This window comes from Salarias fasciatus, chromosome 5, assembly GCF_902148845.1.
Source record: "Salarias fasciatus chromosome 5, fSalaFa1.1, whole genome shotgun sequence".
Classification (NCBI taxonomy): Eukaryota; Metazoa; Chordata; class Actinopteri; order Blenniiformes; family Blenniidae; genus Salarias; species Salarias fasciatus.
Window position 1 is genome coordinate 29915808 of NC_043749.1, and position 23688 is coordinate 29939495.

The 23688-nt window shown below is 44.1% G+C and overlaps 1 protein-coding gene across 4 annotated transcripts in view; it reads left to right on the top strand.

The window, feature by feature from the left end:
• The window catches only part of LOC115388441 (membrane-spanning 4-domains subfamily A member 15-like), a 30929-nt gene extending 10651 nt beyond the window's left edge, over positions 1–20278 (top strand). Inside the window, exons 3-9 of one of the 4 annotated variants that reach the window (XR_003931476.1) lie at positions 1745–1855; positions 3533–3589; positions 7119–7232; positions 10963–11076; positions 11364–11462; positions 13071–13190; positions 18437–20278. Coding sequence is in view for 2 of the 4 variants with exons in the window: in XM_030091592.1 (XP_029947452.1) it covers positions 1745–1855; positions 3533–3589; positions 7119–7232; positions 10963–11076; positions 11364–11462; positions 13071–13139 (564 nt within the window). In the remaining 2 variants the exon portion in view is untranslated. Of the gene's footprint in view, positions 1–1744; positions 1856–3532; positions 3590–7118; positions 7233–10962; positions 11077–11363; positions 11463–13070; positions 14605–18436 lie in introns of those variants that run through there. The other 3 variants (XR_003931477.1, XM_030091592.1, XM_030091593.1) reach the window with 3 other exon arrangements.
• Positions 20279–23688: the final 3410 nt, after the last annotated feature.

Below are 23688 nucleotides of genomic sequence, written 5' to 3' on the forward strand. Positions count from 1 at the left end.
CAGGACCAAGTGCCTTTCCACTCTTCATCCTCTTCAATGCCCTCCTCACTTCATCCTTACTCATCTTTGCTACTTCCTGGTCCACAACAGTCACCTCTTCTACTCTTCGTTCTCTCTCATTTTCCTCATTAATCAACTCTTCAAAGTACTCTTTCCATCTCCCCATCACATTATTGGCACCTGTCAACACACTTCCATCCTTTTCCTTTATCACCCTAACCTGCTGCATGTCCTTCCCATCTCTGTCTCTCTGCCTTGTCAACCTGTACAGATCAGCCTCTCCCTCCTTACTGTCCAACCTAGCATACAAGTCATCGTAAGCCCCTTGTTTGGCATTTGCCACTTCTACTTTCACCTTACGCTGCATCTCCCTGTACTCCTGTCCATTCTCTTCAGTCCTCTCAGTGTCCCATTTCTTCTTAGCTAACCTCTTTCTCTGGATTCACTCCTGCACCTCCTCATTCCACCACCAATATCTCCTGTCTTTCCAGATGACACCAAGTACTCTCCGACCTGCCTACCTAATCACATTTGCTGTAGTTGTGCAGTCATCTGGAAGAACCTCCTGGCCATCCAAAGCCTGTCTCAAATCTTTCCTGAAAGTCATACAACACTCTTCCTATTCTGATCTCACAGCAGACGCCAAAGAACGTATGTGGAATGTGGAATGTGAAAGTACGCCCAGTGGAAGTAGGCTGCAGAGGCTTCGCAGCCACCTCATCATCTAGGCTACTTAGGGCGATGGGAGTGAGGGGTAAGGTCCAAAGGCAGGCTGTCAGGGACCTCTCCAGGGCTGCTGAGAAGGGGAGTCAGTGGCTGTGGAACAATAGGAAGGACTTGACCTGGGCCTTCAAATGTCTGATGGCTGATGGGGGTGAACCTGGGACGCTGGGATTCACTACTGAACCCTCTGGAGCTGTCGTGGGCTTGTCAGCGAAATGCCTGAGAAGGGAGGCGTCCACTTCACAACCCAAAGGATGCCATCGTTCATTTGCCTGCCACAGTGTCTCATCGGTGCCATAGGTATCTACTGAGTGATATTAACATCGAGTCCTACATAACAAATCTTTTTCAGTTTCCACCATTTGGTCCTCTGCTCTACCTTTGCCCTCTTCTTCTCCACCAGGGTCATCCTACACACCACCATCCCATGCTGTCAGGCTACACTCTCACCTACCACTACTTTGCAGTTACTGATCTCTGTCACATTACACCGTCTACACAAGATGTAGTCTACCTGAGTGCTCCTACCTCCACTCTTATAGGTCACCCTATGTTCCTACCTCTTCTGGAAGAAAGTATTCACAACAGCCATTTCCATCCTTTTAGCAAGTCAACCACCATCTGTCCTTCTGCGTTCCTCTCCTGGATACCAAACCTGCCCATGACCTCCTCATCATCTGTTTCCTGCACCAACATGTCCATTTAAGTCTGCACCAATGACAACTCTCTCACTTCTAAGGATACTCTGCATCACTCCATCAAGGTCCAACCAGAATATCTCCTTCTCCTCCAGCTCACATCCTACCTGTGGAGCATACCCACTAACAACATTGAACATCACACCTTCGATTTCTAGCTTCAGGCTCATCACTCGATCTGACACTCTTTTTACCTCCAGGACATTCCTGTCAAACTCCTCCTTCAAGATAACTTCTACTCCATTTCTCATTTTTGTGTATGTAACCCTTCATATATCAGAAGGGTCTGTCATCAGTCCGGTGTCCTCTGTTTGTCTCTGTAGATCGTTCAGATCATGACTGGTGCATTAATGCTGCTGTCTGGGATCGCGATGGCTTTCTACCAACCTTCAGTGGAAGTTGCCACCAGGTTCATTGTTGGGGGAGCTTTGATCGTAAGTCAATTTTTTATGTTCCTCTGCCTTCAAGTCGTCTCTGTCCATCTTCACATACAGTTATTATCATGAGAAGGACACAACGTAAAAGACGTCATAGACAGGACTTGCATTTGGTCATTCATTGAACTCAAGCTATTTTCAGAAAATCATTGAGTGGAGTCTTCAGTTCGAGTTTAGTTAAGTGTGAGAATGGAGCAGCTGACAACAGTTACATCACATCATAAGAGGTGCAGCTCAATATCAATTTATCAATACTTCAATCATATCGGTCTCTTTTAGCAACAGAAATTAAAAATTACAGGACATAAGCTCCAGGAATCACCTTTCTTATTGCCTGTCAAGAAACAAAGTCCAGCTCCTCTGTCCAGTCTATGAAAGAAAAACATGATATCAGTCAAATGGGCACTTTATAGATTTTTAGTGTATTCACAGTGAAATCATCAGCCCAGAGACTGAAATACATGATTATTGAAGATCGCTGATGCAGTCATGTGGTGATGTGTTTGAGTCTCATTTCATTGATTTAATGAAAGATATGTTTTATTTTTGACAACAAAGTCAACGGAAACTGAACAAGTTTCGAAGTGGAAGGAAGTTACATTCAGTGATGCAGCCATATTGATTAAACCACAGGTGTCAAACTCCATTCCTGGAGGGCCGCAGCCCTGCATGTTTTCCATGTCTACCTGCTTCAACACAGCTGACTGCAATGAGGCTCATTTTCTCACTATCTGCTGGACTTGGCCATGAATCTTCAAGAAATTCAGGTGTGTTGAAGCAGGGAGACATGGGAAACATGCAGGACGTCTGCCCCGCAGGACCGAGTTTGGACACCTATGGATTAAACCAAATCTGCTGCTTTTTGATCATCCTGAAAACAGAATCATTCACCTTTCACTAACCGAGAATTCAGCTAGCCGGTGCTGCTGAGGACCAGAAGATGGTTCCACATTGGAGTGGTTTTAGAAATCACTGCATTGACTCCATTTAGTGTACTAATGGTCTTGTAACTTATTCGTTGGGGTTGACGTCCTCTAGATTGGACTTTTTCCAAAAGTTAAGACGTCACATTGTGGTGAACTCTTCGCCCTGCCTGGCTCAGCAATGGGAGGTGGGTGGTGATGGCCATCTCAGCCCGAAAAAGATGAATGTTCACAAATGCACCACTTTGTGAAAAATTGGGGAATGGCGTCGACTACAAGATCAGTCGCCGTGGGAAAGAGATTGGTGAGCAGGCGGGCAGTGTATGGGTGGTGTGTTGGCGGATGGCGTCTGGTGAGTGGTCATTGCGTTGGGGTGAGATAATGCCCAGACAGCCACACAGTTACTATCTGCAGCTGTGCTGACAGCTGCTCTCCAGCTTACTGCTACATGCCGGCCGCACACCAATCCCACGAGCCCTGCGTGTGCCGTGCTGGCGAGTGGGAAAAAACATTAAAAAAAAATTGGAATTGCAACGATCAGGATGATTCGGAGTGAATTCTCTGCTCCCAGTCGTTGTGGCTGCCGAGATTTCACCCAAATCGCCCGTGTGGTATAAACTATGTTATTGGAACCATGATCACCAATGCTGACAAAATCCTCTTGATCTTTAAGAAAGGCCTGTGGTTTGGTTATTTTTGATTATTCTAAATCTGATTGTTAAAATGCTTCATTTGATAAATGTTGTTGCAGTACATCACATCTGGAGCGGTGACGGTGGCTGCTGAGAAGTTTTTGAGTCATTGTCTGGTGAGTGACCCTGATATTTGCATTCGAGAACAAAAACTTTTAAGTTTTCTTATTAGTGCAATTTTAAGGACAATATGATGATGCCTGGTTATAAACCTTAGGCCAGGGGTCTTCAACTGCAGTCCTGGAGGACCATTGTCCTAGAAGTCTGAGGTCTCTCGCAGCTGCAACACACCTGATTGCAATGAGGGCTTGTTACTGCGCTTTTTTACAACCATGATGAAGACATCGACATCAGACTGAGGTGTGCTGAAGCAGGGAGAGAACTACAACATGCAGGACACCGGCCCTCCAGGACCGAAAATGAAAATCCCTGTTGTACTGTCTCATCGATTTGTTCACAGAACAACTCTGTTCCATCGGTACTATTTGAATAGCTCCTTTGTTTGGCAGGGCAGTAATTTCTTCATGCTAAACATGAGCTTTTTTGCCCCCTGAGCCAATGACTGCAGCGTCACGTTAAAATGTGGAGGAGTGGACGCCAATGGGAGGCTGTAACCTCTGGTTACAGTCTTTATCACCTAATTTGTCGTTCCACATGCCCGCCATCCCTGGGCTTTGGCCGCTCGTGGGCTGAGTGGGGACCCTGGCTGAGTGTTTTGCTGGAGCGGCAAAGCAACTCTGTTTCTCACGCCGTGTTTCCACCGGCCGGGCCACAAATTTTTCTCGCGATGAGATTACATACAAAGCCAATGTAATGACGGGATTGTCACTCAATCTTGAGCGGCTTGCAGCGAGCGATGACTCGACGAGCGGCAAGCGGCAAGCGTTTCCAGCGAAAATTTGCACCCTGGTCAATGCGCGCTTTCACTCGCCGTCGCTTGCCGCTCGACTGCATCCCTAAGTGAAGGCACATGTGAAATTTCAAATACACAAAATTATTTATGAAGCTAGCACAGTTGTGCTTAATTTGGAACCAGCCGAGTAGCTTATTAGCTTGTATTGAACCAATCTCTGCAGGGAACAGGCAGGCTGTCGAGGGATACTGACCTGAGGATCTTCCATTTTTTCATTGTAATTTTATACTTTTATTTATTGCAATATTTACATTTTTTATGATATTGTCTATTTTATATTATCTGTATTATTCAATTATTTTGTTTTTTTGCATTTAAAATTGTAATAAATTTCTTAAAATTGCATTACTTTTGTTGTTTTTTTTCATATCTCTTCACACAATTATCAGACAAAATTTACATGTATGTGTACATTTATTGCAGATCCTCTATGTTATACTGTTAATTTGTCTTGCACCTCTGCAGTGCTTGTTAAAATTATGTAATATAAAAGGATTTTTCATCATGATTGGATCTTTATTTTAGAGATGAGGTGCCGAAGCTGCAGAACTCTTTTTTTTTTCTTAACTGATAAATGTGGGTTCCTGGATGAAAAGGTGAGTGCTGGAGATGTTGAGTGGATCTCAATGATACATGAGTTGATGCAGAGGACTGTGGGACAAACATCAGAAGAATCCTGCCCACTGCTGCTGTGCAGGAGACGGTGATAAGGAGGGTTGTGATGTTTCTGCAGGATATTTTGTTTTGAATATTTGTGGCAGCGATAAAAACTCGTGTGTTTGTCACGCGAATGAATTCGTGTTCAATGCTTCTGGTGGAAACACACTAGCGATAAAACTCGCGCGTCTAGCACGACGCGATTTCATTTGCTGCGTGAAAGCAGTCACGTTCACGGTGTTCGGTGGAAACGTGATTACAGTAGGTGCACTGGCCCCCTTCCTCACAGGTGGAGAAATGGCTCCCCCTTGAGGCCCTCAGTGCAACTGCACAGGTGTGTTCTGGGCAGCTGGGTTTGGTGAGCCGCTGCACATGTCATCTTCAACCATCAGCTTTGCAGTCAGAGGACGTTTGAACAGCTGGCATCCTCATTGGAACCAAGGCTGACAGGCTCCTCCCCAGACTGGTGGTGCTCCGCCCTGATGTTGTACTGCTCCATCATCGAGCTGACACCGTTGTCATTGGCAGGGGGCTACAAGTAGTAGTAGTAGTAGTAGTAGTAGTAGTAGTTTATTTATTTGAGCAGTTTCTTAAGTACAAACAGTATACATTGTAATACGAACAAGAGAATGTGCTCAAAAGGAGTAGGCTGAAGCAAATGCTTGTTTGCGCCCACCCCCATGTAACCTGCTACAATGTCCAGCTGTTATCATAAACTGGCTTCCATGGAAATGGAGTCTGCACGGGAGCTCAGAGATTCCTGAGTTGGGGCAATGGTTGCTCCCATCACAGGATCCTCGTCTGACAGACTAGCTTGCCGTGCTTGTCTGCATTGGTGAGTTTTAAGAGAAAGACGAGCACAATGCTGACAAAAAGCTGAGGATGACAGCACTTCCTGGCCGTGTTGCAGCGTGAGGCAAGTGCAGCAAGCAGCATGGGCGTTTTTCCTGGACATTTTGTTGCCACATTTGCGGGTCTTGGTCGGTGGCTTGGTCCTCGGTGAGGAACGGTTAAAGCTCCGCCAGCGAGCTCTGTGAAAAATAGGAGAAGCGATGGGCAGCTAGTTTTGCAATGAGCTGCAGCAGCTGCTGTTTGGAGACAGACCAGCTACTAATCTCAGGAATTTAATGCAGCAATAGGTGTTTGATGACCGAGGTGTTAGCTCGCTCTGGAAACAGTATGAAATCTGTTAACCACCAAAGTATCTGAGAGAGTTGCTTCAAGAATTGTGAAGAGGTCAAAGACTGAGACTGAAGAGATGACGGTGGTGTAGGGCTCTTATAGCAGGGGGAAGCCCCTCCCCCTGGGGAATCACCGTCACAACTGTCGGCCAGTCTGGACTGGCGTCGTGTAGTCTTGCTTCTGTTGAACAGCACAGGAGGTCATGTCCCATGGTGAGATACTGAAACGAATGTTGAAGGAGAACCACAGCACCACTCCTTTCTCCAGTCCTCATCTAAAACGGGTCCAGAAGTCGATTCACAAAGGGCAGCTGGGGGCAGGTGGTCCCAATGCCAAAGGTTCTACCAACCATTTCTGAACAACTCACCCTTATTAATGAAGAACCAAATCTCATAAATGTTAAATAATACAAGGAACAAACTGTGTTTACACACAATTAACATTTGAAATTTTATCTTAGCATTAGTAACAGAGGATCAATTTTGGTTGCACAGTGAAAGGATGATAAGTAAAAGAACGAAACACAATAGTAAGCATGTGTGGTTCACTCAGGTTATGTCAGCTATTGCCATTTTATCTGTTGAAATGTTATATGTGTTATGTTATGTTATGTTATGTTATATGTGGACGTCAGCAATCAATCAGAAGTTGCTACTTGGTCTGAGGCAAAGCACGTGTGGGTTGATTTGTGTGGGCGCAATGTGATTTGAGCCTGTAAAGGGCATTAATCCTGCTATAGAGGAGCTTTATTTGAGTTACAACGACTTTAATACATCAGTATTGTTTCTCATAAACAGGACAGTTTCTTGTCTTTGTCAATCAGAGATTTTAAACATTTCACTGGATTTTTTTCAAACTTTCCGTCTCATGTCTTAACTCTCTTCTGTCTCCAGATCAACACTTCTCTGGCGTTCAACATTATTGCAGCGATGGCTGCTGCAGCTGCTGCTATCATGTATGCATTTGGTCTTGTCTTCATGAGCTTGTTCAGCGTCTTCAGTTCTCAGGTAAGAAGTCTATTGGTGATTTAAAAAATCTCTGTATTGACCACAGCATAAATCTTTTGGCACCAAAGCATTATTTGCACGCTACTGGAACTACCGAGAGACCTCTGGTGATTTGTATTAATTACGAAGGACATCTATGATTTTAGTCAAGTCCTGCTCCATGTCAATAGTAATATACTAATAGTAATAATTCCTCTGCCAACTTCTGAACCTTAATTTGCCAAACACCGACGTCCTGTGATAATAGAAGTCCAGTCTGAATCTGCACCTCAGTGATTTAGGGCGTTTAGTAGGTTTGTTTTAGTTGTGCATCTTTCTCTTGGTTGGATTTATGGCCACACACTGTGCCATTTTAACAAACTAGTGAATGTGAAGCAAGGGTGAGGGGGCAAGGATAATCTCCACAATACTTTCAGAATTCTGGGATGACAATCCTGGACGTATTGCGTAGTGTCCTGGAGGCTGCAATAGGAATGATTTAGGTGGATATTGATCTGGATGACATGCAGAAACAGCAGCGGTTCGGTCCCTAATGGATGCCCCCCATACAGACGTGGCTATAGCTTATATCTGCATTTCTTTGTGCTTTTGCACATTTCAGGTTCAGAGTTATGGGGCATGCAAATCAAAAACCCTCTGTCCTTCCCTTAGAAGTGTCATTTAGCCTCCTAATGTAGAGTACCTGCATTTTTATGTCAATTATTCCGGCCCTCCAAGCTGTGTATCTGCTCTTTTATTACAGATTATTGAGAGAAACAGAGGCATTAACCTTGTTGGTTTATTATCATTTTGTATCAAGAGGTTTTTTTTTTGCTGTTTGGTGGGTGGGGGCGCAATTGCACTTACAGGCGCAGGGCATGTGAGGGAAGATGACGTCGATGTCGATCTTCAGCTTGTTTCCTTTCGTAGTGTCGACGTAGAGCTCTGGGTGGACCTGCGGATCCAAGACAGGCCTCAGTCATGCAGCCTAACAGCAGGTCCAACATCCGTGGACTGGATTCTTATCATCGGGCATGTCTCGGCAGAGAAAACTCACCCATGTACAGGGAGAACATGCAACCTCCCCACGTCACTGTAGACTCATTAGAAGTTTTGCATTGTCACTGAATCTAAAATATGTCTTTCTTGAGAAGCTCAAATGATCAGCAAACTTTCTAACTGCGACCTCCTTCCACATGGCTCATTTCCCTGCATGTGCGGAGAGTCTCCGCGGACCAGTCTGACAGGAAACATTCCTGAAAGCTCCTGAAAGGCGACACAATTCATGGACAGATTTGATCACAGTTTTCACTCCTCGGTTTGTTCACTTTTAGCTTCAATTACATGTAGAAGATTAGGGTCAGACTAAACTTTATGGCACACAGAATAACACCAACTTCTTTTGAATCACTAAAAATTCAAGATGCCAACTTTAAGATGAAGGTTGTTCAGTATAATAATCCAATCTGAATGTTTAAACACTGTTACATTCAGTTATTAAAAATAAAGACATCACAGGATTGTCTGCTGCTCATTTTTATATTTACACGTCAACATGGGAAACGATGAGCTGAGCTCAGGGCTCCTGGAGTCCTGGTCCTCCAGGTCCAGAGTTCTGCATGTTTTAGGACTGCTTCAGAGGCTCCTGGCCTCACCGGTACAGCTAAACACAGCCTGATTTTTATCTGTAATGAAGCAACGTCTTCAGATTAGCACTATGACACGACACGCTATGATTTAGTGTGATAACCTCACACTAAATCAACACAAACTTTAACACTGATGATTCCAAACTGATTCACAAACTCATCCTCAAATATCAACTTATTTTGAGTTGAGTGGTTTCCCCCCCAATTTGTTCTCCATGAACAGTCACAATGAAAACCGCAACTGGCTGCTAATATGACATTTATATCAAAAGACACCGGTACGTACCATCTGTGGTCACTAGATGTCTCTGTATGACACCGGAAAGCTGCAACAAAAGCTGAACGGACAGGAGCGACTAATAACCCAGAAAACACAGAACAAGCTGTGAGTGTTTGTCTAACCAGCCTGCATCCGCTGATGCTGTGATGTTTAACATCGATAGATAAGACATGAACACTCAGCATGCGGAGTGATGGATGTACTTCCACGGTCGCATGAATGCGCTCACCTCTTTAGTGAGATAGTACTGCAGCTCGGAGATGAACAGGATTAAAGGAATACTCCGAAGATTTTGGACCTACGCCCTTTCCCTATCATTGACAAAGTTAGACAATCTCATAAATACCTTTGTTGTGTCTGAGCATCCAGTGGCTGGTTCCCAGCTGTTAGCATCGTAGTTAGCTTAGCAAAATTGCTGGAAGTCAATAGGAATCAGAGCCGAACTGACAAAAGTGGACAAAATACTCCTTACAGTGGTCCATGGGATAGCGTATTAGCACGTGAAGTAAATCCGAATGGTATAGTGCTCCGCGAAAGGATATACCGCACAGCAGTAGAAGCCATAGACTTCAGCCATTGTTTATGGCCACGGAGCGTGGGCGGCTGGTGAGTACTAACATGACACATGGAACATTGGGGCGCCCACGTGTAGAACCCCCCCCCCCCCCCCCCCCCATCCCATACGCTGTGCCCTGGGCAGCCGTCCAGTTCGCCTATGCCTTAGAGCGTACCTGCACAGATGCTTAAGGCCATCATGTGGAAAACTGTGCTGCATTTGGTGCTCTATAAATGAAGTTGAACTGAACATTTCATCATATTGACACACAATGTTGCTTCTGCTTATTTTTGACTGTCCTGCTTCCCGTGTACTGCGCACGTCACACATCACTACGTACGAGGGAACACATAACACAGAACAAATAATCCCCCGTTTAATCCACTTCACGGTCAAGCACTGTATATATGAGACACGGAGCGGTTTATCAATCAGTGCAGACCACCTCGTACAATTGGATCCGAAATACAATCCGCTCCGAGTGAAGTGGATCCACTTGATTGTTTATATGACTCATTTACAATCCACTTCACCTTACAATCCCATTATATGAGGCCCATATAAACTTGGCCAGTGCCAAAGGATTTTTTTTGGTTCCTCATCCTAACTATGATACCCTTCGGAACCGTAGTCTGAAATGATGTACCTTTTTTTATTCCACCCCCCCCCCCCCCCCCCCCCCCCCCCCCCCCCCCCCCCACCTCTGTTTTTTACCCCCAAGACAGGCGCCTGTAAAAATGGCTGCAAACAATTTCCCCTCTGTGGATTAACAAAGTAAATCTGATTCAGATTCTGACTCTGATGTCTGAAATTTCCAGTAAAACACAGTTCTCTTGTCTCGTACGAATGCAATGAAAGAAACACAGATGTCAGTGGGTCAATCACAAATTGCCAGAGGTCCAGAGGTAATCCTTGTTCCGTGCAAAAAGTAGATAAGTCAACTTTATGAGACAGTGTTCTTCCTTTCAGGGGTTTTGACTACGACGTCTGAATAACTGTAGTTTTCCTATTCATATTTTGGAGACACTCAGCTCTCGCTTCAGTCACATCATTAGATTGCTATTGCTAAACATGGCCCTGACATGTGTGTGTCTCAATAAATGAAACTTCAGTCAGTCCTCAAATCTCCTGTAAGGCTTTACTTTTACTCTACGGTGTGCCAAAAACACTGTGGGTTTGTGACTGTTCTCTCTTTAGCTTTTCAGTACGATTTGTATCCATGTAGCTATAATTTCCTGTGGGCAGATACTAACAAAAACTCTTCAGGATTACAGCGGTGGCTATTTGGCTATGCTGGCTATGCTCCAGTTTGTGGAGCTCATTATTTCTATCATCGTGGCAAGATACGCCTGTAATGCAACTTGCGGCTGCTGCACGGAGGTGAGTCAGCGCCTCACTGTCAATCTGTGTCCGTGTCGTTTTACCAGATTAATTACCCATCCTTCAGCCTGGGTGTGTGGCTTCATCATATAAACAGACAACAGCACTCACTCATGGCCCAAAATGAAAACAATCTCTTTTCCAATGTTTGTCGCTTCAGTTTTCGATAGAAACAGACATCAGTTTCAAAATGTTGCCACGAAAACCTTTTTTTTCTGATGTGAAACACTTGAAACTTTCTCATGTAAACGGGGCCTCGGTGACAGTGTGTGTTTTTCATCTTCCAGGACCCTCAAGTCATCGTTCAAGCTGTAGAAGGACCGAACTCCACCCAACCTCCGCCCTATTACCAAACATCTGTTGCCCCCACTCATCCATACCCTGAGGTAGGCCCGGATCTACCATATGGGCAATCTGGGCACGTGCGCAGGGGCCCTCGGGCTCAGAGGGGCCCTCTGCTGGCAGGAATTTTTTTCTTTTTTGCAGCAACATAATACGCATTAGAAGACTAAACTGTTTTGGACTTAGTCGTTGCAGTAAAGTGAAATGACACCACAATTAGACAAAGAAATGCTGAAGAGCGATGGAACTGTGGAGCTATAAACAGCTGTACGAGGAGAGCAGCTCCCTGCTGTGTTGCCAGATTGGCTTCTTTTGAACATGTCGGCAGGTTGATGAAATGGTTATATGTTCTGATGTGTTTTTTATGATACAAATAAGAGTTTCACGGTTTTAACAAGCAGTTTCTGCAGAGATGGAGATTTGGGCTGCTTTCTATTGAGTTGTGCTGGTTTTACACCATGTCTGTGCTGGAAACACAATGGCAAATCTGGCAACATCGTGCAGCGGACTGCAGACGCACCGGAGGCAGTGGCCTGCCTCACAGGTGACTTTACCTGGCCGGAGCTGTTTGTCTGCTCTTTCATTGGACTGTGAGTGGCACTGCCTGTATCCAGCTGTGATTGAGAGAGGCCTTTCTCACTATTTAAAACAATAAAAAATGAACTGGTGAGGGAGCTGGAGAGGGAGCTGGACTTTGAGGATGTGACTGACTTTTCAAAGAAAAAGATCAGGAAGAAGAACTTCAAAAGGCCAGAGCCACTGTGCTTTCTGTGGAGTGAGGAGGCCACTATGAGCTGTTATGATACAGATAATGAATCTATTTTCTTATTTGATATGCTTTTTGTCTAACATGCATTTTGCATCATTGTTGTGTGATGCTGAGAGTTATAGTGCTGTTTATTTGTTTTTTTGCAGTATATGAAGTTGTCCAGTTAACTTGCTGATGTTGTAATGCAACCTGCACTCATTTGTGTTGTGTTATGGCATAGTTATATCTTCAGTTCGTGACATTTGACAAGTGCTGGTGTGCGTTCTGCTTGGGTGAATACTTTATTGTCATAATCTTTCGCCATGCACTGGGTTATGATTTATTTCATGATAGTGTTTTGTGACTTATCAGTGAGATGGCAGTACTTGGTTTCCCATAAAAGGCCAGTCAGACCAAAGGTGGGGCATGGCCGACCCTGGTATCGTGTTAAATTCACAGAAAGACATACAGAGCTGTCTTTTACAATTAAGACAAAAGCGTTCAACTCAATGTGTGTGTGTGTGAAAAAAGACAAAAATGATATATTTTTGATGTTGAAGAAACGGAGCAGTCGAGTATGTGTGAAGATGGCCTTTATTTAACACTCCACTGACAGCTGTCAGACACACCACCATGGCAGGTTTTTACCATCACTGCACTGTCAGTGCACCACATCTTCCCACGTCGATATGTTTCCCATGTCTAAATGTATATATAAATATATAATTGCTGTGAGAGTTTGGGGGTTTGGTTAGAGTCGGAGGCCCTGTGAGCTTCAGTGCCCAGGGGCCTCTGATATTACTAATCCGGCCCTGCCCTCAGGTAGATAAAATAAGTGTGTAAGCAATGTGAATCTTTTTAATGCAAGTGAGAAACCCACTGACAGTGCACTGTTGTGTTGCAGGTGGCGCCCAACGTTAAAAACCAAGGAGATCTGGGTTCTGCTGAGCCTCCACCCTACCAACCTAACTGACCCACACACATTGGCCACGTTTACATGGGCCCCATATAATCGGATTGTAAGGTGAAGCAGATTGTAAACGTGTCACATAAACACCCGAGTGGATCCTCTTCACTCGGAGTGGATTGTATTTCGGATCCAATTGTACGAGGTGGTCTATGCAGAACGATAATCTGCTCTGTGTCTCATATATACAGTGCTTGACAGTGAAATGGATTAAATGGGGGATTATTCGTTCCACACGTGTTCCCTCGTGCGTAGTGACGTGATGACGTGCGCAGTAAACGGGAAGCAGGACAGCCAAAAACAGGCAGAAGAACTCGACGGTGGTTGAGAAACACTTTTTTTTAATTAAAATCACACTGCCCGGCCGGTGTAACTGGTTCTCTTGTTAGCGACCGACGGAATTCTGTGTAAAGACATGCTGGTAACAGCAAATGTTAAAATAAGACTATCAAAAGACTCAAAACTTATATATTTACTGTAACTGTAGAAAACTGACGTTGGCTAGAATGACTACAAGTTTCAGTTGGTATTTCAACATCTGTTGGTCACAAGTTAATATGGACAACAGTTAATTCAACACAACGGCAGGCGGAGCGGCGCCCCAGTGCTCACACCGAGATGTGCTGGCGAGGCGGTACTCCAGCCGGGGGAGTGATAGCTCTTTGAGCAGTGTATCATGGAGATGTTGGAACATTATTTGAGCAGATATCCAGTAGATAAGAACACTGTGCTCGGCGCTGAGGACTGCTGGCTGCAAAGCTAAAGACCTGAAAATTCAGTGAGAGACTGTCTGGTCACAGGTCGCATATAATCCGCTTCACCCAGGGCCCTTGTAAATGAAGATTGATCATGGATCGCTTTATATGCCATGCAGGCAAAGACACTTTTGTCCAAAGCGACTTACAATATAGGGGGTAATTCAGGGTTCAGTGTCTTGCCCAAGGACACTTCAACATGCAGGCAGGGGGAGGCAAGAACCAAACTCACCGAACTCACAACCTCCCGATTGTGGGACGGTCGCACTCCCCACTGAACCACAGCCTGTCATGCCCGCTCCTCGACCACTATTGCTTTGCTGTCTTCCTCTCTCCCCTTCTGTCTGCAGGTGAGCAGGCTGCGGTGTGGGGAGGTTCAATCAGCTAATGGAGTCACCTGTTCGGAGAGTGGCCTCATCTGTTCCACCTGCTGCTCTGTCTACGAGTATTTAAGCTGGCTGCAGTCCACTCTCCGATGCCGGACGTTTGAACTCCCTCACCTGGATCACCCCTGTCTTTCCCTCACCTGTCACCCTGCTCACCTGGCTGCTCTGAAGCTCGGTTCTCCCGGACTCGTCTCCCGGACTGTTTCTCCGCCTGGCTACTGGATTGCAGCACCAGCTTCCCCGCCTGGCTGCTGAGTCTGTGCCCCGTCTTCCAGACTCAGCTCTCGGACTCGGTCCTCGGACTCATTCCAGTTTACCATCTGTTAAATAAACCTGTTCAACTCACAGCCTGTGTCTGGTTGCCTTTCGCGCCTGAGCCTCCCGTCTTTTACTCCCCATAAGACAGCCACCCGATACGGATTCTACAAATGAAAAAGTGACAAAGTATTACACCAGGGGTCACTAACTGGCGGACCGCGGTACGGATCCGGACCCAGGCGCTATCCAATATGGAGCCGGACTTATATTGAGCGGAGCCGCGGCGTGCGGAGTAGTACGGCGTGCGACGCGTGGATCGGTGCGGCAGCGCGCAGAACGGTGCGGCACGGTGCCTGCATGCGGTGCCCGTCCATGCTTCACATGTCCGCGTGGGTGCGGGTTGCGCGTTGGTCCGCGTGACGTAAAAATCGTCATGAATTCCTGTCCGCGAGGGTCCGCGCGGACGTCCGCGCAGCAGCCAGAATTTGACCCCGAAATTCCACATCCTCCGGTCCGCTCCGTCTGCGCTCAGCTCCGCTCCGGTCCGACCGCTGCAGCAAATACGTTGCTATTTTAATGACTGTAGCTGATTTCACAGCCTCCGTTCTGCTCCGCTCCGCTCCGTCAGTCCAAAATAGAGCCAAGGTCTATTTTTCTCTCCGGTCCGGTCCGTCAGGTCTCCATACGCATAAATTTCCACAGTTCAGCTCCATCAAACAGGAAAGAGAACTCCAACAACCTCCGGTTTTATACAAAATAAAATCATTTTGTCTTTATTAAAAACTTTAAACTGTTAAAAGACGGTTTTTTTTCGTCACATTAATTGTCGGGTATATCACGAATAGACATACCATACTGATTAAAATATACACTTTAAAAAGCGGGCAAACAAAAATTAAAACACACTATCAAATTTTATTTGACAAACTTCTGTTTTGCCTGTAATCAAGCTATAGTCTAACGTTTCTGAATGTTTACACAGCTGCATATATGGCCCATTTACAGGCTATTGTCCATAAGTTTCGTGTTTTCTACAAAATACATAGCCTATTCAGGACCATGTATGCATTTTATTCTGAAAGGCCCTAATGTCAACATCCTGTTGCACGAAATTCAGCGTGTTGAAGCACAACAACCAGGATGAAGAGATGCTGATTTTGGAGGTGGAGAATCATAAAATTTTATATGACCCCAGTCATCCTTTCTACAAGGATGTACAGAGAAAGATGCCAGTGTGGCCCAGACTGCTCAGCTTTTGGAGGTCGATGCTAAATAGCGCATGCGCTGCTCTGCTTCTCCTGCCGGGCGCAACAGAGACGCAGCGGAGCAAAGCGGACGCTGTGGGTTTTGAACAAATGGAGCAGAGCTGAGCTCAGCGGTCCGGAGCGCAGGACAAACGCAAACGCACGCAGTGGAATTTAGCGGTGAGACCGCGTTGCGCGCAGGTCGCGGAAGTGTGCGCCTGCGCCAGAGCGCCATAGCAAACAAAACACGACGGTAAAAGTGAAAGTAGACGGAGCTCCAGCCTGATGGCTCCACTTAAAGACACCGAGAGAGTGAAAAACTCGTGGAAAGAGAGAGAGACTGTCTGGAGGGAGGAGAAGGTCCGCAGACAGAAGTGAAAAAGTAACTAATCGCTCCGGCGCTGCCCCCGCGATTCAGAAACAGGAAAAAAAGGCTAAATAAACTTTAATACTTAAAGATAATGGACTGACAATGTATGAGCTTAATTTTCTCTAAATAATCCGTAATAAAGGAGCAGATAAACAGTCTGTAGTGCCGGAAAAGCTTCTCGAGGCTGCGTGGATCACCGCACCTGCATGAGACGCGCACAGCTGAGCTCAAAATGTAGTATTGTGGTGGATCCACTTTGTGAGGGAGAAGAGACGTTCACCAAAGAGGACTTGTACCGAGGAGTTCTGGGGTTCCCGACGCAGCATGCAGGCACCGCGCCGCTCCGCGCCTCCCCAACCCATAGGCTCGTCCATGCTTCACATGTACGCGTTTCCGCGTCCGCTTTGGAGTGTCCGCGCACCACCGATGCGCACGCGCTTTCTCCCATAGTTCTCCCAGACTACATTTTGAGCTCAGCTGTGCAACGTTCAATGCAGGAACGCTGACCCACGCATCCTCGAAGCTTTTCCGGCACTACAGACTGTTTATCTGCTCCTTTATTACGGATTATTTAGAGAAAATTAAGCACATACACTGTCAGTACATTATCATTAAGTATTGAAGTTTATTTAGCCTTTTTTTTCCTGTTTCTGAATCGCGGGGCAGCGCCTGAGCGATTAGTTACTTTTCCACTTCTGTCTGCGGACCTTCTCCTCCCTCCAGACAGTCTCTCTCTCTTTCCACGAGTTTTTCACTCTCTCGGTGTCTTTAAGTGGAGCCATCAGGCTGGAGCTCCGTCTACTTTCACTTTTCCCGTCATGTTTTGTTTGCTGTGGCGCTCTGGTGCATGCGTATACCGCCACGAGCTGCGCGCAACGCGGTCTCAAAATCTGGCTTCTGTGTATGGCAAGCCGTTTTAACATTTAATGCCTAGATTGCACTATCCGGAACTAAGACTGTGGATATCCACAACTCCATTCTGACTAGGCGTAATGAATTTTGGGTATCCGGAATTTTCATTAAAGATATCTATATCGGATATCTATCCGAAAGGACTGATAGAGATATCTAAATTTCAGTTTCGCCTAGTCGAAACTGAGATTTAGATATCTCCAATGACGTCACTGAAACGTCATGAAACGCATCACATATCCTAAATGACAATTACAGATATCCGGAATTCAGTTTCCACTAGGCGAAATGTAAGTTAAAGATATCTTAAACGTCACTGTGACTCGTCGGAATGACGTTGCTCTATTTTAGATATCCAGAAATGCGTAATGTAGGAGCCATAATATAGGGTGTGTGTGTGTCACTGGGTGTTTAAGGTTTCCATGGTAATGCACGGGTGCTTGGTCACGTGACGCAAGCGGTGGTGGGCGGTCACTGTCAGGTAGTTATTAAAAGGTGTGCTCACCTGCAGGCAGGTGGAGAGAGGAGAGCGGGGTCGCCATAATTTTTGTTGACCGTTTGCTGTTTTTTGGCCCGTTTTCGTTGATGCACGTTCACACAAAGAGGTCATTGGAGGTGCAGCCGACAGTGTGTGCTGACCGATGTGAATTAAACGATTGGAACTGCACTTACGTCATCGTGTGCTTTCTGGAGGACGCGGCAGCGCGTTGGACAAACAGGAACCCTCACCTTTCCTCTCAGGGCGACAAGGTTGGCTTGGAGTCGCCGATACAGTATCCATGCAGCTACAATTCCCTGTGTGCAGATACTAAAACTCTCTTCAGGATTACAATGGCTATTCGGCTGTGCTGGCTGTGTTCCAGTTCGTGGAGCTCATTATGTCGATCACCGTGGCAGGATGCGCCTGTCATGCAGCCGGTTCCTAATGTTGCTCCTGCTGCACGGAGGTGAGTAAGTTCCTCCCTGTTGATCTGTGTCCGTGTTGTTTTACCAGATTAATTACCGTTCTTCAGCCTGTGTGTGTGGCTTCATCATATAAACAGACAACAACACTCACTCATGGCCCAAAATGAAAAACAACCTCATTTCCAGTGTTTCTGTCGTTTCAATAGAAATGGACAGAAAGGAAAATGTTTTTTTCTGAAGTGAAACACTTGAAACTTTCTCATGTAAACGGGGCCTCAGTGACAGTCTGTGTTTTTCATTTTCAAGTCTTTGTTCAAGCTGTAGAACAACTCCAACCAGCCTCCGCCCTGTTACCAAACATCTGTTTCCCCCACTGATCCATTCCCTGGGGTAGATAAAATAATTGTGTAAGCAATGTGAATCTTTTTAATGCGAGTTAAAATCCCACTGACAGTGCACTGTTGTTTTGCAGGTGGTGTCCTACTTTAAAAAAGGAGATCTGGGTTCTGCTGAGCCTCCACCCTACAACCTAACCGACCCACACACATTGGCCACGTTTACATAGGCCCCGTATAATGGGATTGAAAAGTGAAACGGATTGTCAGTATGTCATATAAACACTCGAGTGCTTGACTCGGAGACGATTGTATTTTGGATCTGATTGTACGACGTAGTCTGCGCTGATTGATCATCCGGTCCTTGTCTTATATATACTGCCCTTGACTGCAGAACGGATTAAATGGGGGATTATTCATTCTGCGCATGCGTTCCCTTGCACATAGTGACGTGATGACGTGCGCAGTAAACGAAAGCAGGAAAGTCAAAAACAGACAGAACTTGACAGTGATTGAGATTTTTTTTTTTTTTATAAAACTACAAAGACAAACATTGGAGAGTAGAGATGGCTGCAAATCGTGCAACAGCGAGTTGTTCAGAGCTACATGGCAGACTACTAGCAGATCGCCCAGCTGGTGTTATTGATTAACTGGTTCCCATGTTTACCAGTGACAGAATTCTGTGTAAAGACATGCTGGTAACAGCAGATGTTAACATAAGACTCACAAAAGACACTAAACTTAGAAATTTATTGTAACTGTAGATAACCGATGTTCACGAAAACGATTACAAGTTTCAGTCGTATTCCAACATCTTTTGGTCACAAATTAACATGGGCACCAGTTAATTCGAAACATCGGCAGGCGGAGCGGAGTCCCGGTGCACATCCCGGGATGTGCCGGCAGGGCGGTACTCCAACCGGGGGAGTGATCGCTCTTTGACCACCGTATCATGAAGATGTTGGAACATTATTTGAGCAGATAACCAGCAGATAAAAACACTCTGCTCGGCGCTGAGGACTGCTGGCTGCAAAAGACCTGAAAATTCAGAGAGAGACTTTGTGCACATGTCACAGGACGTGTATAATCCGCTTCACCCAGGGCCCTTTTAAATGAATATTGATCGTGGATCACTTTGTATGCCGTCCATATATATACATGCGTTTAACACGATTGTTTTCAATTGGATTGAAAAAACACCCATGTAAACTGGGCCATTGACTCCGATCCTTGCAAAGCTGCTGGTTGAGCTGGTATTTATTTTTCTGTGACCTTAAAATATGTCAGTGAGAGATGTGGAAACAGTTGAACAATAAGGACAAAAGTAAAAACGAAACCAGCCTTTCATAGAATGTATTTGAAGAAGCTTCATGGTGGTAAATGTGGATTCTCCTTCAGGCTTTTAATAAAGGAAGAGAGATTAAGGGAGAACGTGTAGGAAGGTCAATAAATGAGTACAAGCTGCAAAGTGATATATCATTGCTGAAATATTTTGTATCAGATAATACTTTGAAAATCAGTGTGCAAAGTAGATTTGGTTTGAGGTCATATGAAATTAAAATGCATCAGTTCAGTTAACCCTCCTCTGGTCTGAAACCGCCTCATAATTACCTGATAAACACATGGGTGGTTGATTGTTTTTTGCAAGTCAAATAAGTTTTTATTTTATCTGACAAATTACATGTTATTAAAATTTAGAAGATGTGTATTTGTGGGCATAAAAAATGAGTCGTGGATTCAACAGACCCATAAAATATGAGGGATGTCATGGTTGACAGTGAGGGAGGAAACATGGAGCATCTTGTGTCATATACGTATACTTGCAGAGACTTTCATTGCCTCTGGCTCTCTTTTGATGCTGAAAGCTCATTCCATGTGGAACCGGCTCCCAGTTCTGCTCTTTCTATCGTTTCAATGTAATTTCATTGTACTACTGTAATTTCATCTCATTGTATTGATACATGCCATTGATGATTGTTCCTCTTGTAGCCTATGTACCGTTTTTATCTATGAATTGTATGTAGATACAAGAAAGTGTATATCCTATTTCCTTCTCTTTCTGTCCCCTCACCCCAATCGGAGCAGCAGAAAGCCGCCACCTCTGAGCCTGGTTCTGCAGGGTTCTCCTCCTCTGAGCCTGGTTCTGCAGGGTTCTCCTCTGAGCCTGGTTCTGCAAAGGTTTCTTCCTGTTAAAAGGGAGTTTTTCCTTTCCACAGTCACTTATGCTGCTCATGTGGATCTGTTGGGTTTCTCTGTAAAAGTGTCGAGAAACGACCATGTTGGCACTTCATAAATAAAGCTGAATTGAATTGAATTGAATTAAATGTATTTCTTTGTGGGATTCGAACCATCACCTCTGTACTTGAAATGACAACACTCTGAATAAGGTTTGATGAAGATACTGACATGTAGTGGAATGATGAAGTATCCCTGGAGATGATGCTGGATTGTCATCCTTATTCTTTGAAAGATATCATTTTATCAATCAATCAATCAATCAATCTCTTTATTTGACCAACAATAATAGCATCAATTGTCCATTTATAGTAGTAATAGTACAGTAATATTTGAACTGCTCAAAAAGGAGCAGGTAGAAGTTCGAAGAACTTCTTAAATTTACCCCTTCACATTTAAGAATCGCACAAATTGAATCCCACATCATTAGAAAAAAAGGAAACAAAGAGAAGAAAAGGAAAGAAAAAAGCAACAAAAAAAAAACTTACAAACCTTGCATACAAACTCACACATCAGACAATTTATAATTACAATTAATGTATATTCTTTTCAGTATTCCTTAAATTTGCAATATTATTATATTTACAATATTAAGAGAGCATCTCAATAAACACAATATTATTATAGGGCTTCAAACAGTATAATGAAGTTCATCAGCCACCTGGGGTTTGGATCACGCATATTTCTGAAGTAATTGTGCTTTTAGTTTCTTTTTAAATACATGTAGACTTGTGGATTCTTGGATGGATTTATCGAGCTCATTCCAGATTTCAGGACCCTTACATGTAACAGTGAAGCTGGTGCACTTCAGCTTTTGCTTTTTCCCTCTTACAAGCTGTTTTCTCCTCGTATGATGTTCATGACTGAGAGGGGTCAGAGGAATGAGTTCACAAAGTCTAAGGTTTAGTTTATATACCACAGTATACATACATTTATAAATCATGCTCTATTTTGTACGTTTAAATATTTTTTTTTTCATGTTGTAGTGAATTTCCATGGTGTGGATAAAAAAATGTGCCGAATAAAGAGAAGTTTTCTTGTCATGTTTATTTTTTGTCTTCATTATTATTGCACTCCATGATCCAAACTTTCATTCACGCCATTTGCTGTCTTGACATTTTTTCCAATCATTGTAAAGACATTTTTTAAAGGTTTTAAACAACAAACATAAAAACAAGTGATAAAAGAATCTTCTCTGCTAATAGACATTTACACATTGTGTTACTTAGTCACAGAAATTATACTGCACAACTATAATACACGATTACAAAACTTTTTTTCAGGGGATTGCAAAACAATTACAAATTGCTATTTGAAAGCAAGAATATCAAGACTAAAGAACAATTTAACTAGAAACAACAGATTTAAGAACTGAAGCTGTGGCAGCTGCTTGATTTGTGGATGCTGTGGTCACAACATGGAAAAGGTTTGAAACGCCCCTAAACCCCGCCCCTGGCGGTGGAACCGGTGGTGGCTGATGGAGGAGGGGGCTGCCGAGGACATCGCTGCAACATGCAAATGACTCTTAATAAAGTTATTTGTTGCCTTGATACTCGCTGTGCTGCATCTGTGTCAGAGTTTCACCGTGTTTCTTTACCTCTGCCTGTGTCTTTCTGCTGGGTTGGGCAACAGACGCCACCCAGCACATGCACTGATGGTTACATGGCTGTATGTAACCGGGTTACTGTAATATTCTGGTTATGAAAGGGTTTTTGACTGCATGTAAACATAGCCGTGATGAATCATCTCTGAAAAATGTGGCCCCTTCCCTTTTGAGATTGCATTACTCCTACCCCCTTCCTCCCAGCTGCTCTCTAATAGAGCCAGGGGGGTGGGGCGTTGGGGGTTTCCAGGCAGTGATACGTTTTTTGGCAATAACAGTGGAAGTAGGAGGAGACTGAGGAGACAGACTCTCCCTGCTGCTGCAGCCTGCTCAACCCCACAGATCGGCGCATCCAGCTCGGAAACTTTCTCTCTAAAAAACAGCGGAACGTCCAGAGGGTGAGTGAGGAAAGATAGAAATGTGAAAGGATCCACTTTCATCTGTAACTCAACGAGCAGTTATCATAACTCAACTTGTCATAACAGAACTAACAGATGACTAACACCTAACACAATTAACACTTTCCCATTGCTGTGAGGAGGACAATATGCAATATGCTACATGATGATCATACGCAACACTTGACTTTATATATATGTATGAAAAAGGCTTTTTCATGTTTTGAATAATGAAATTAAATAACTTCTCTGTGAAGTACTGTGTGCCTATGAAACTTGTGTTAACTGTCAGAAGAGTCATGCTGATCATACAACAGCAATCAGTTTGACAAAAAATACATCATAATGTTTAATCATTTTTATTAGTAATAACTTTCAATAATTTCATTTCAATGTACAGTACACTTACGACACACTGTCCAACTATCAAATGAGCTCTGTTGATCATACTACAGCAATTATTTGAGCCAAAAAAAAGTTATTCATGACTTTTTTTTTAATAGTACCATTCAATAACTTGACTGTTATGTACAGTGGATTAATGGAAGTTTCTAATTAATGTTAACCACATTAAATGATTTCACTGTAATGCATGCAAAAATCCTACACAGTCATGGTCTCCTATATATTGATTGAAGTTTGGAGATTTTGCGTTTGTTCATTTTCAAATGCTGACTATTAGAATGACATTATGCCTCCTGATCATGGCATTTTTCAAAATCAAAATCATTATCAATCAATCATCGGTTGATCAAATGTTTCACCTCGTGAGAGAAAGTTGAGATTGTGACATATTGTGACAACTTGTTCAGCTATTTTGCATGTCAAGCTAAAAGCCTGAAATGCCTAAATGTTGTGGGGGGTGAGACCCATTCGAATCCATTTTGATCCACATGACACAAGCAGTTGAAAATGTAGGAAACAGCAGAGAACTGAACAAAAACATTTGCAGGAATGTACCAAAGCATTTTCAATTTGATCCATGTAACTGCTTTAGTAATTTTATTCAATTAGCGAACTGGAAACATTTTTTGAATGTGTTTGTTCTGCATTGCATGGAGTGAAAAGTGTTTTACCTCTGAACAGGAAACTGAGGAGAAGATTCTCAACACAACAGGAACATTTAGTATGGGTTTTCCATTTGTTTTATTCA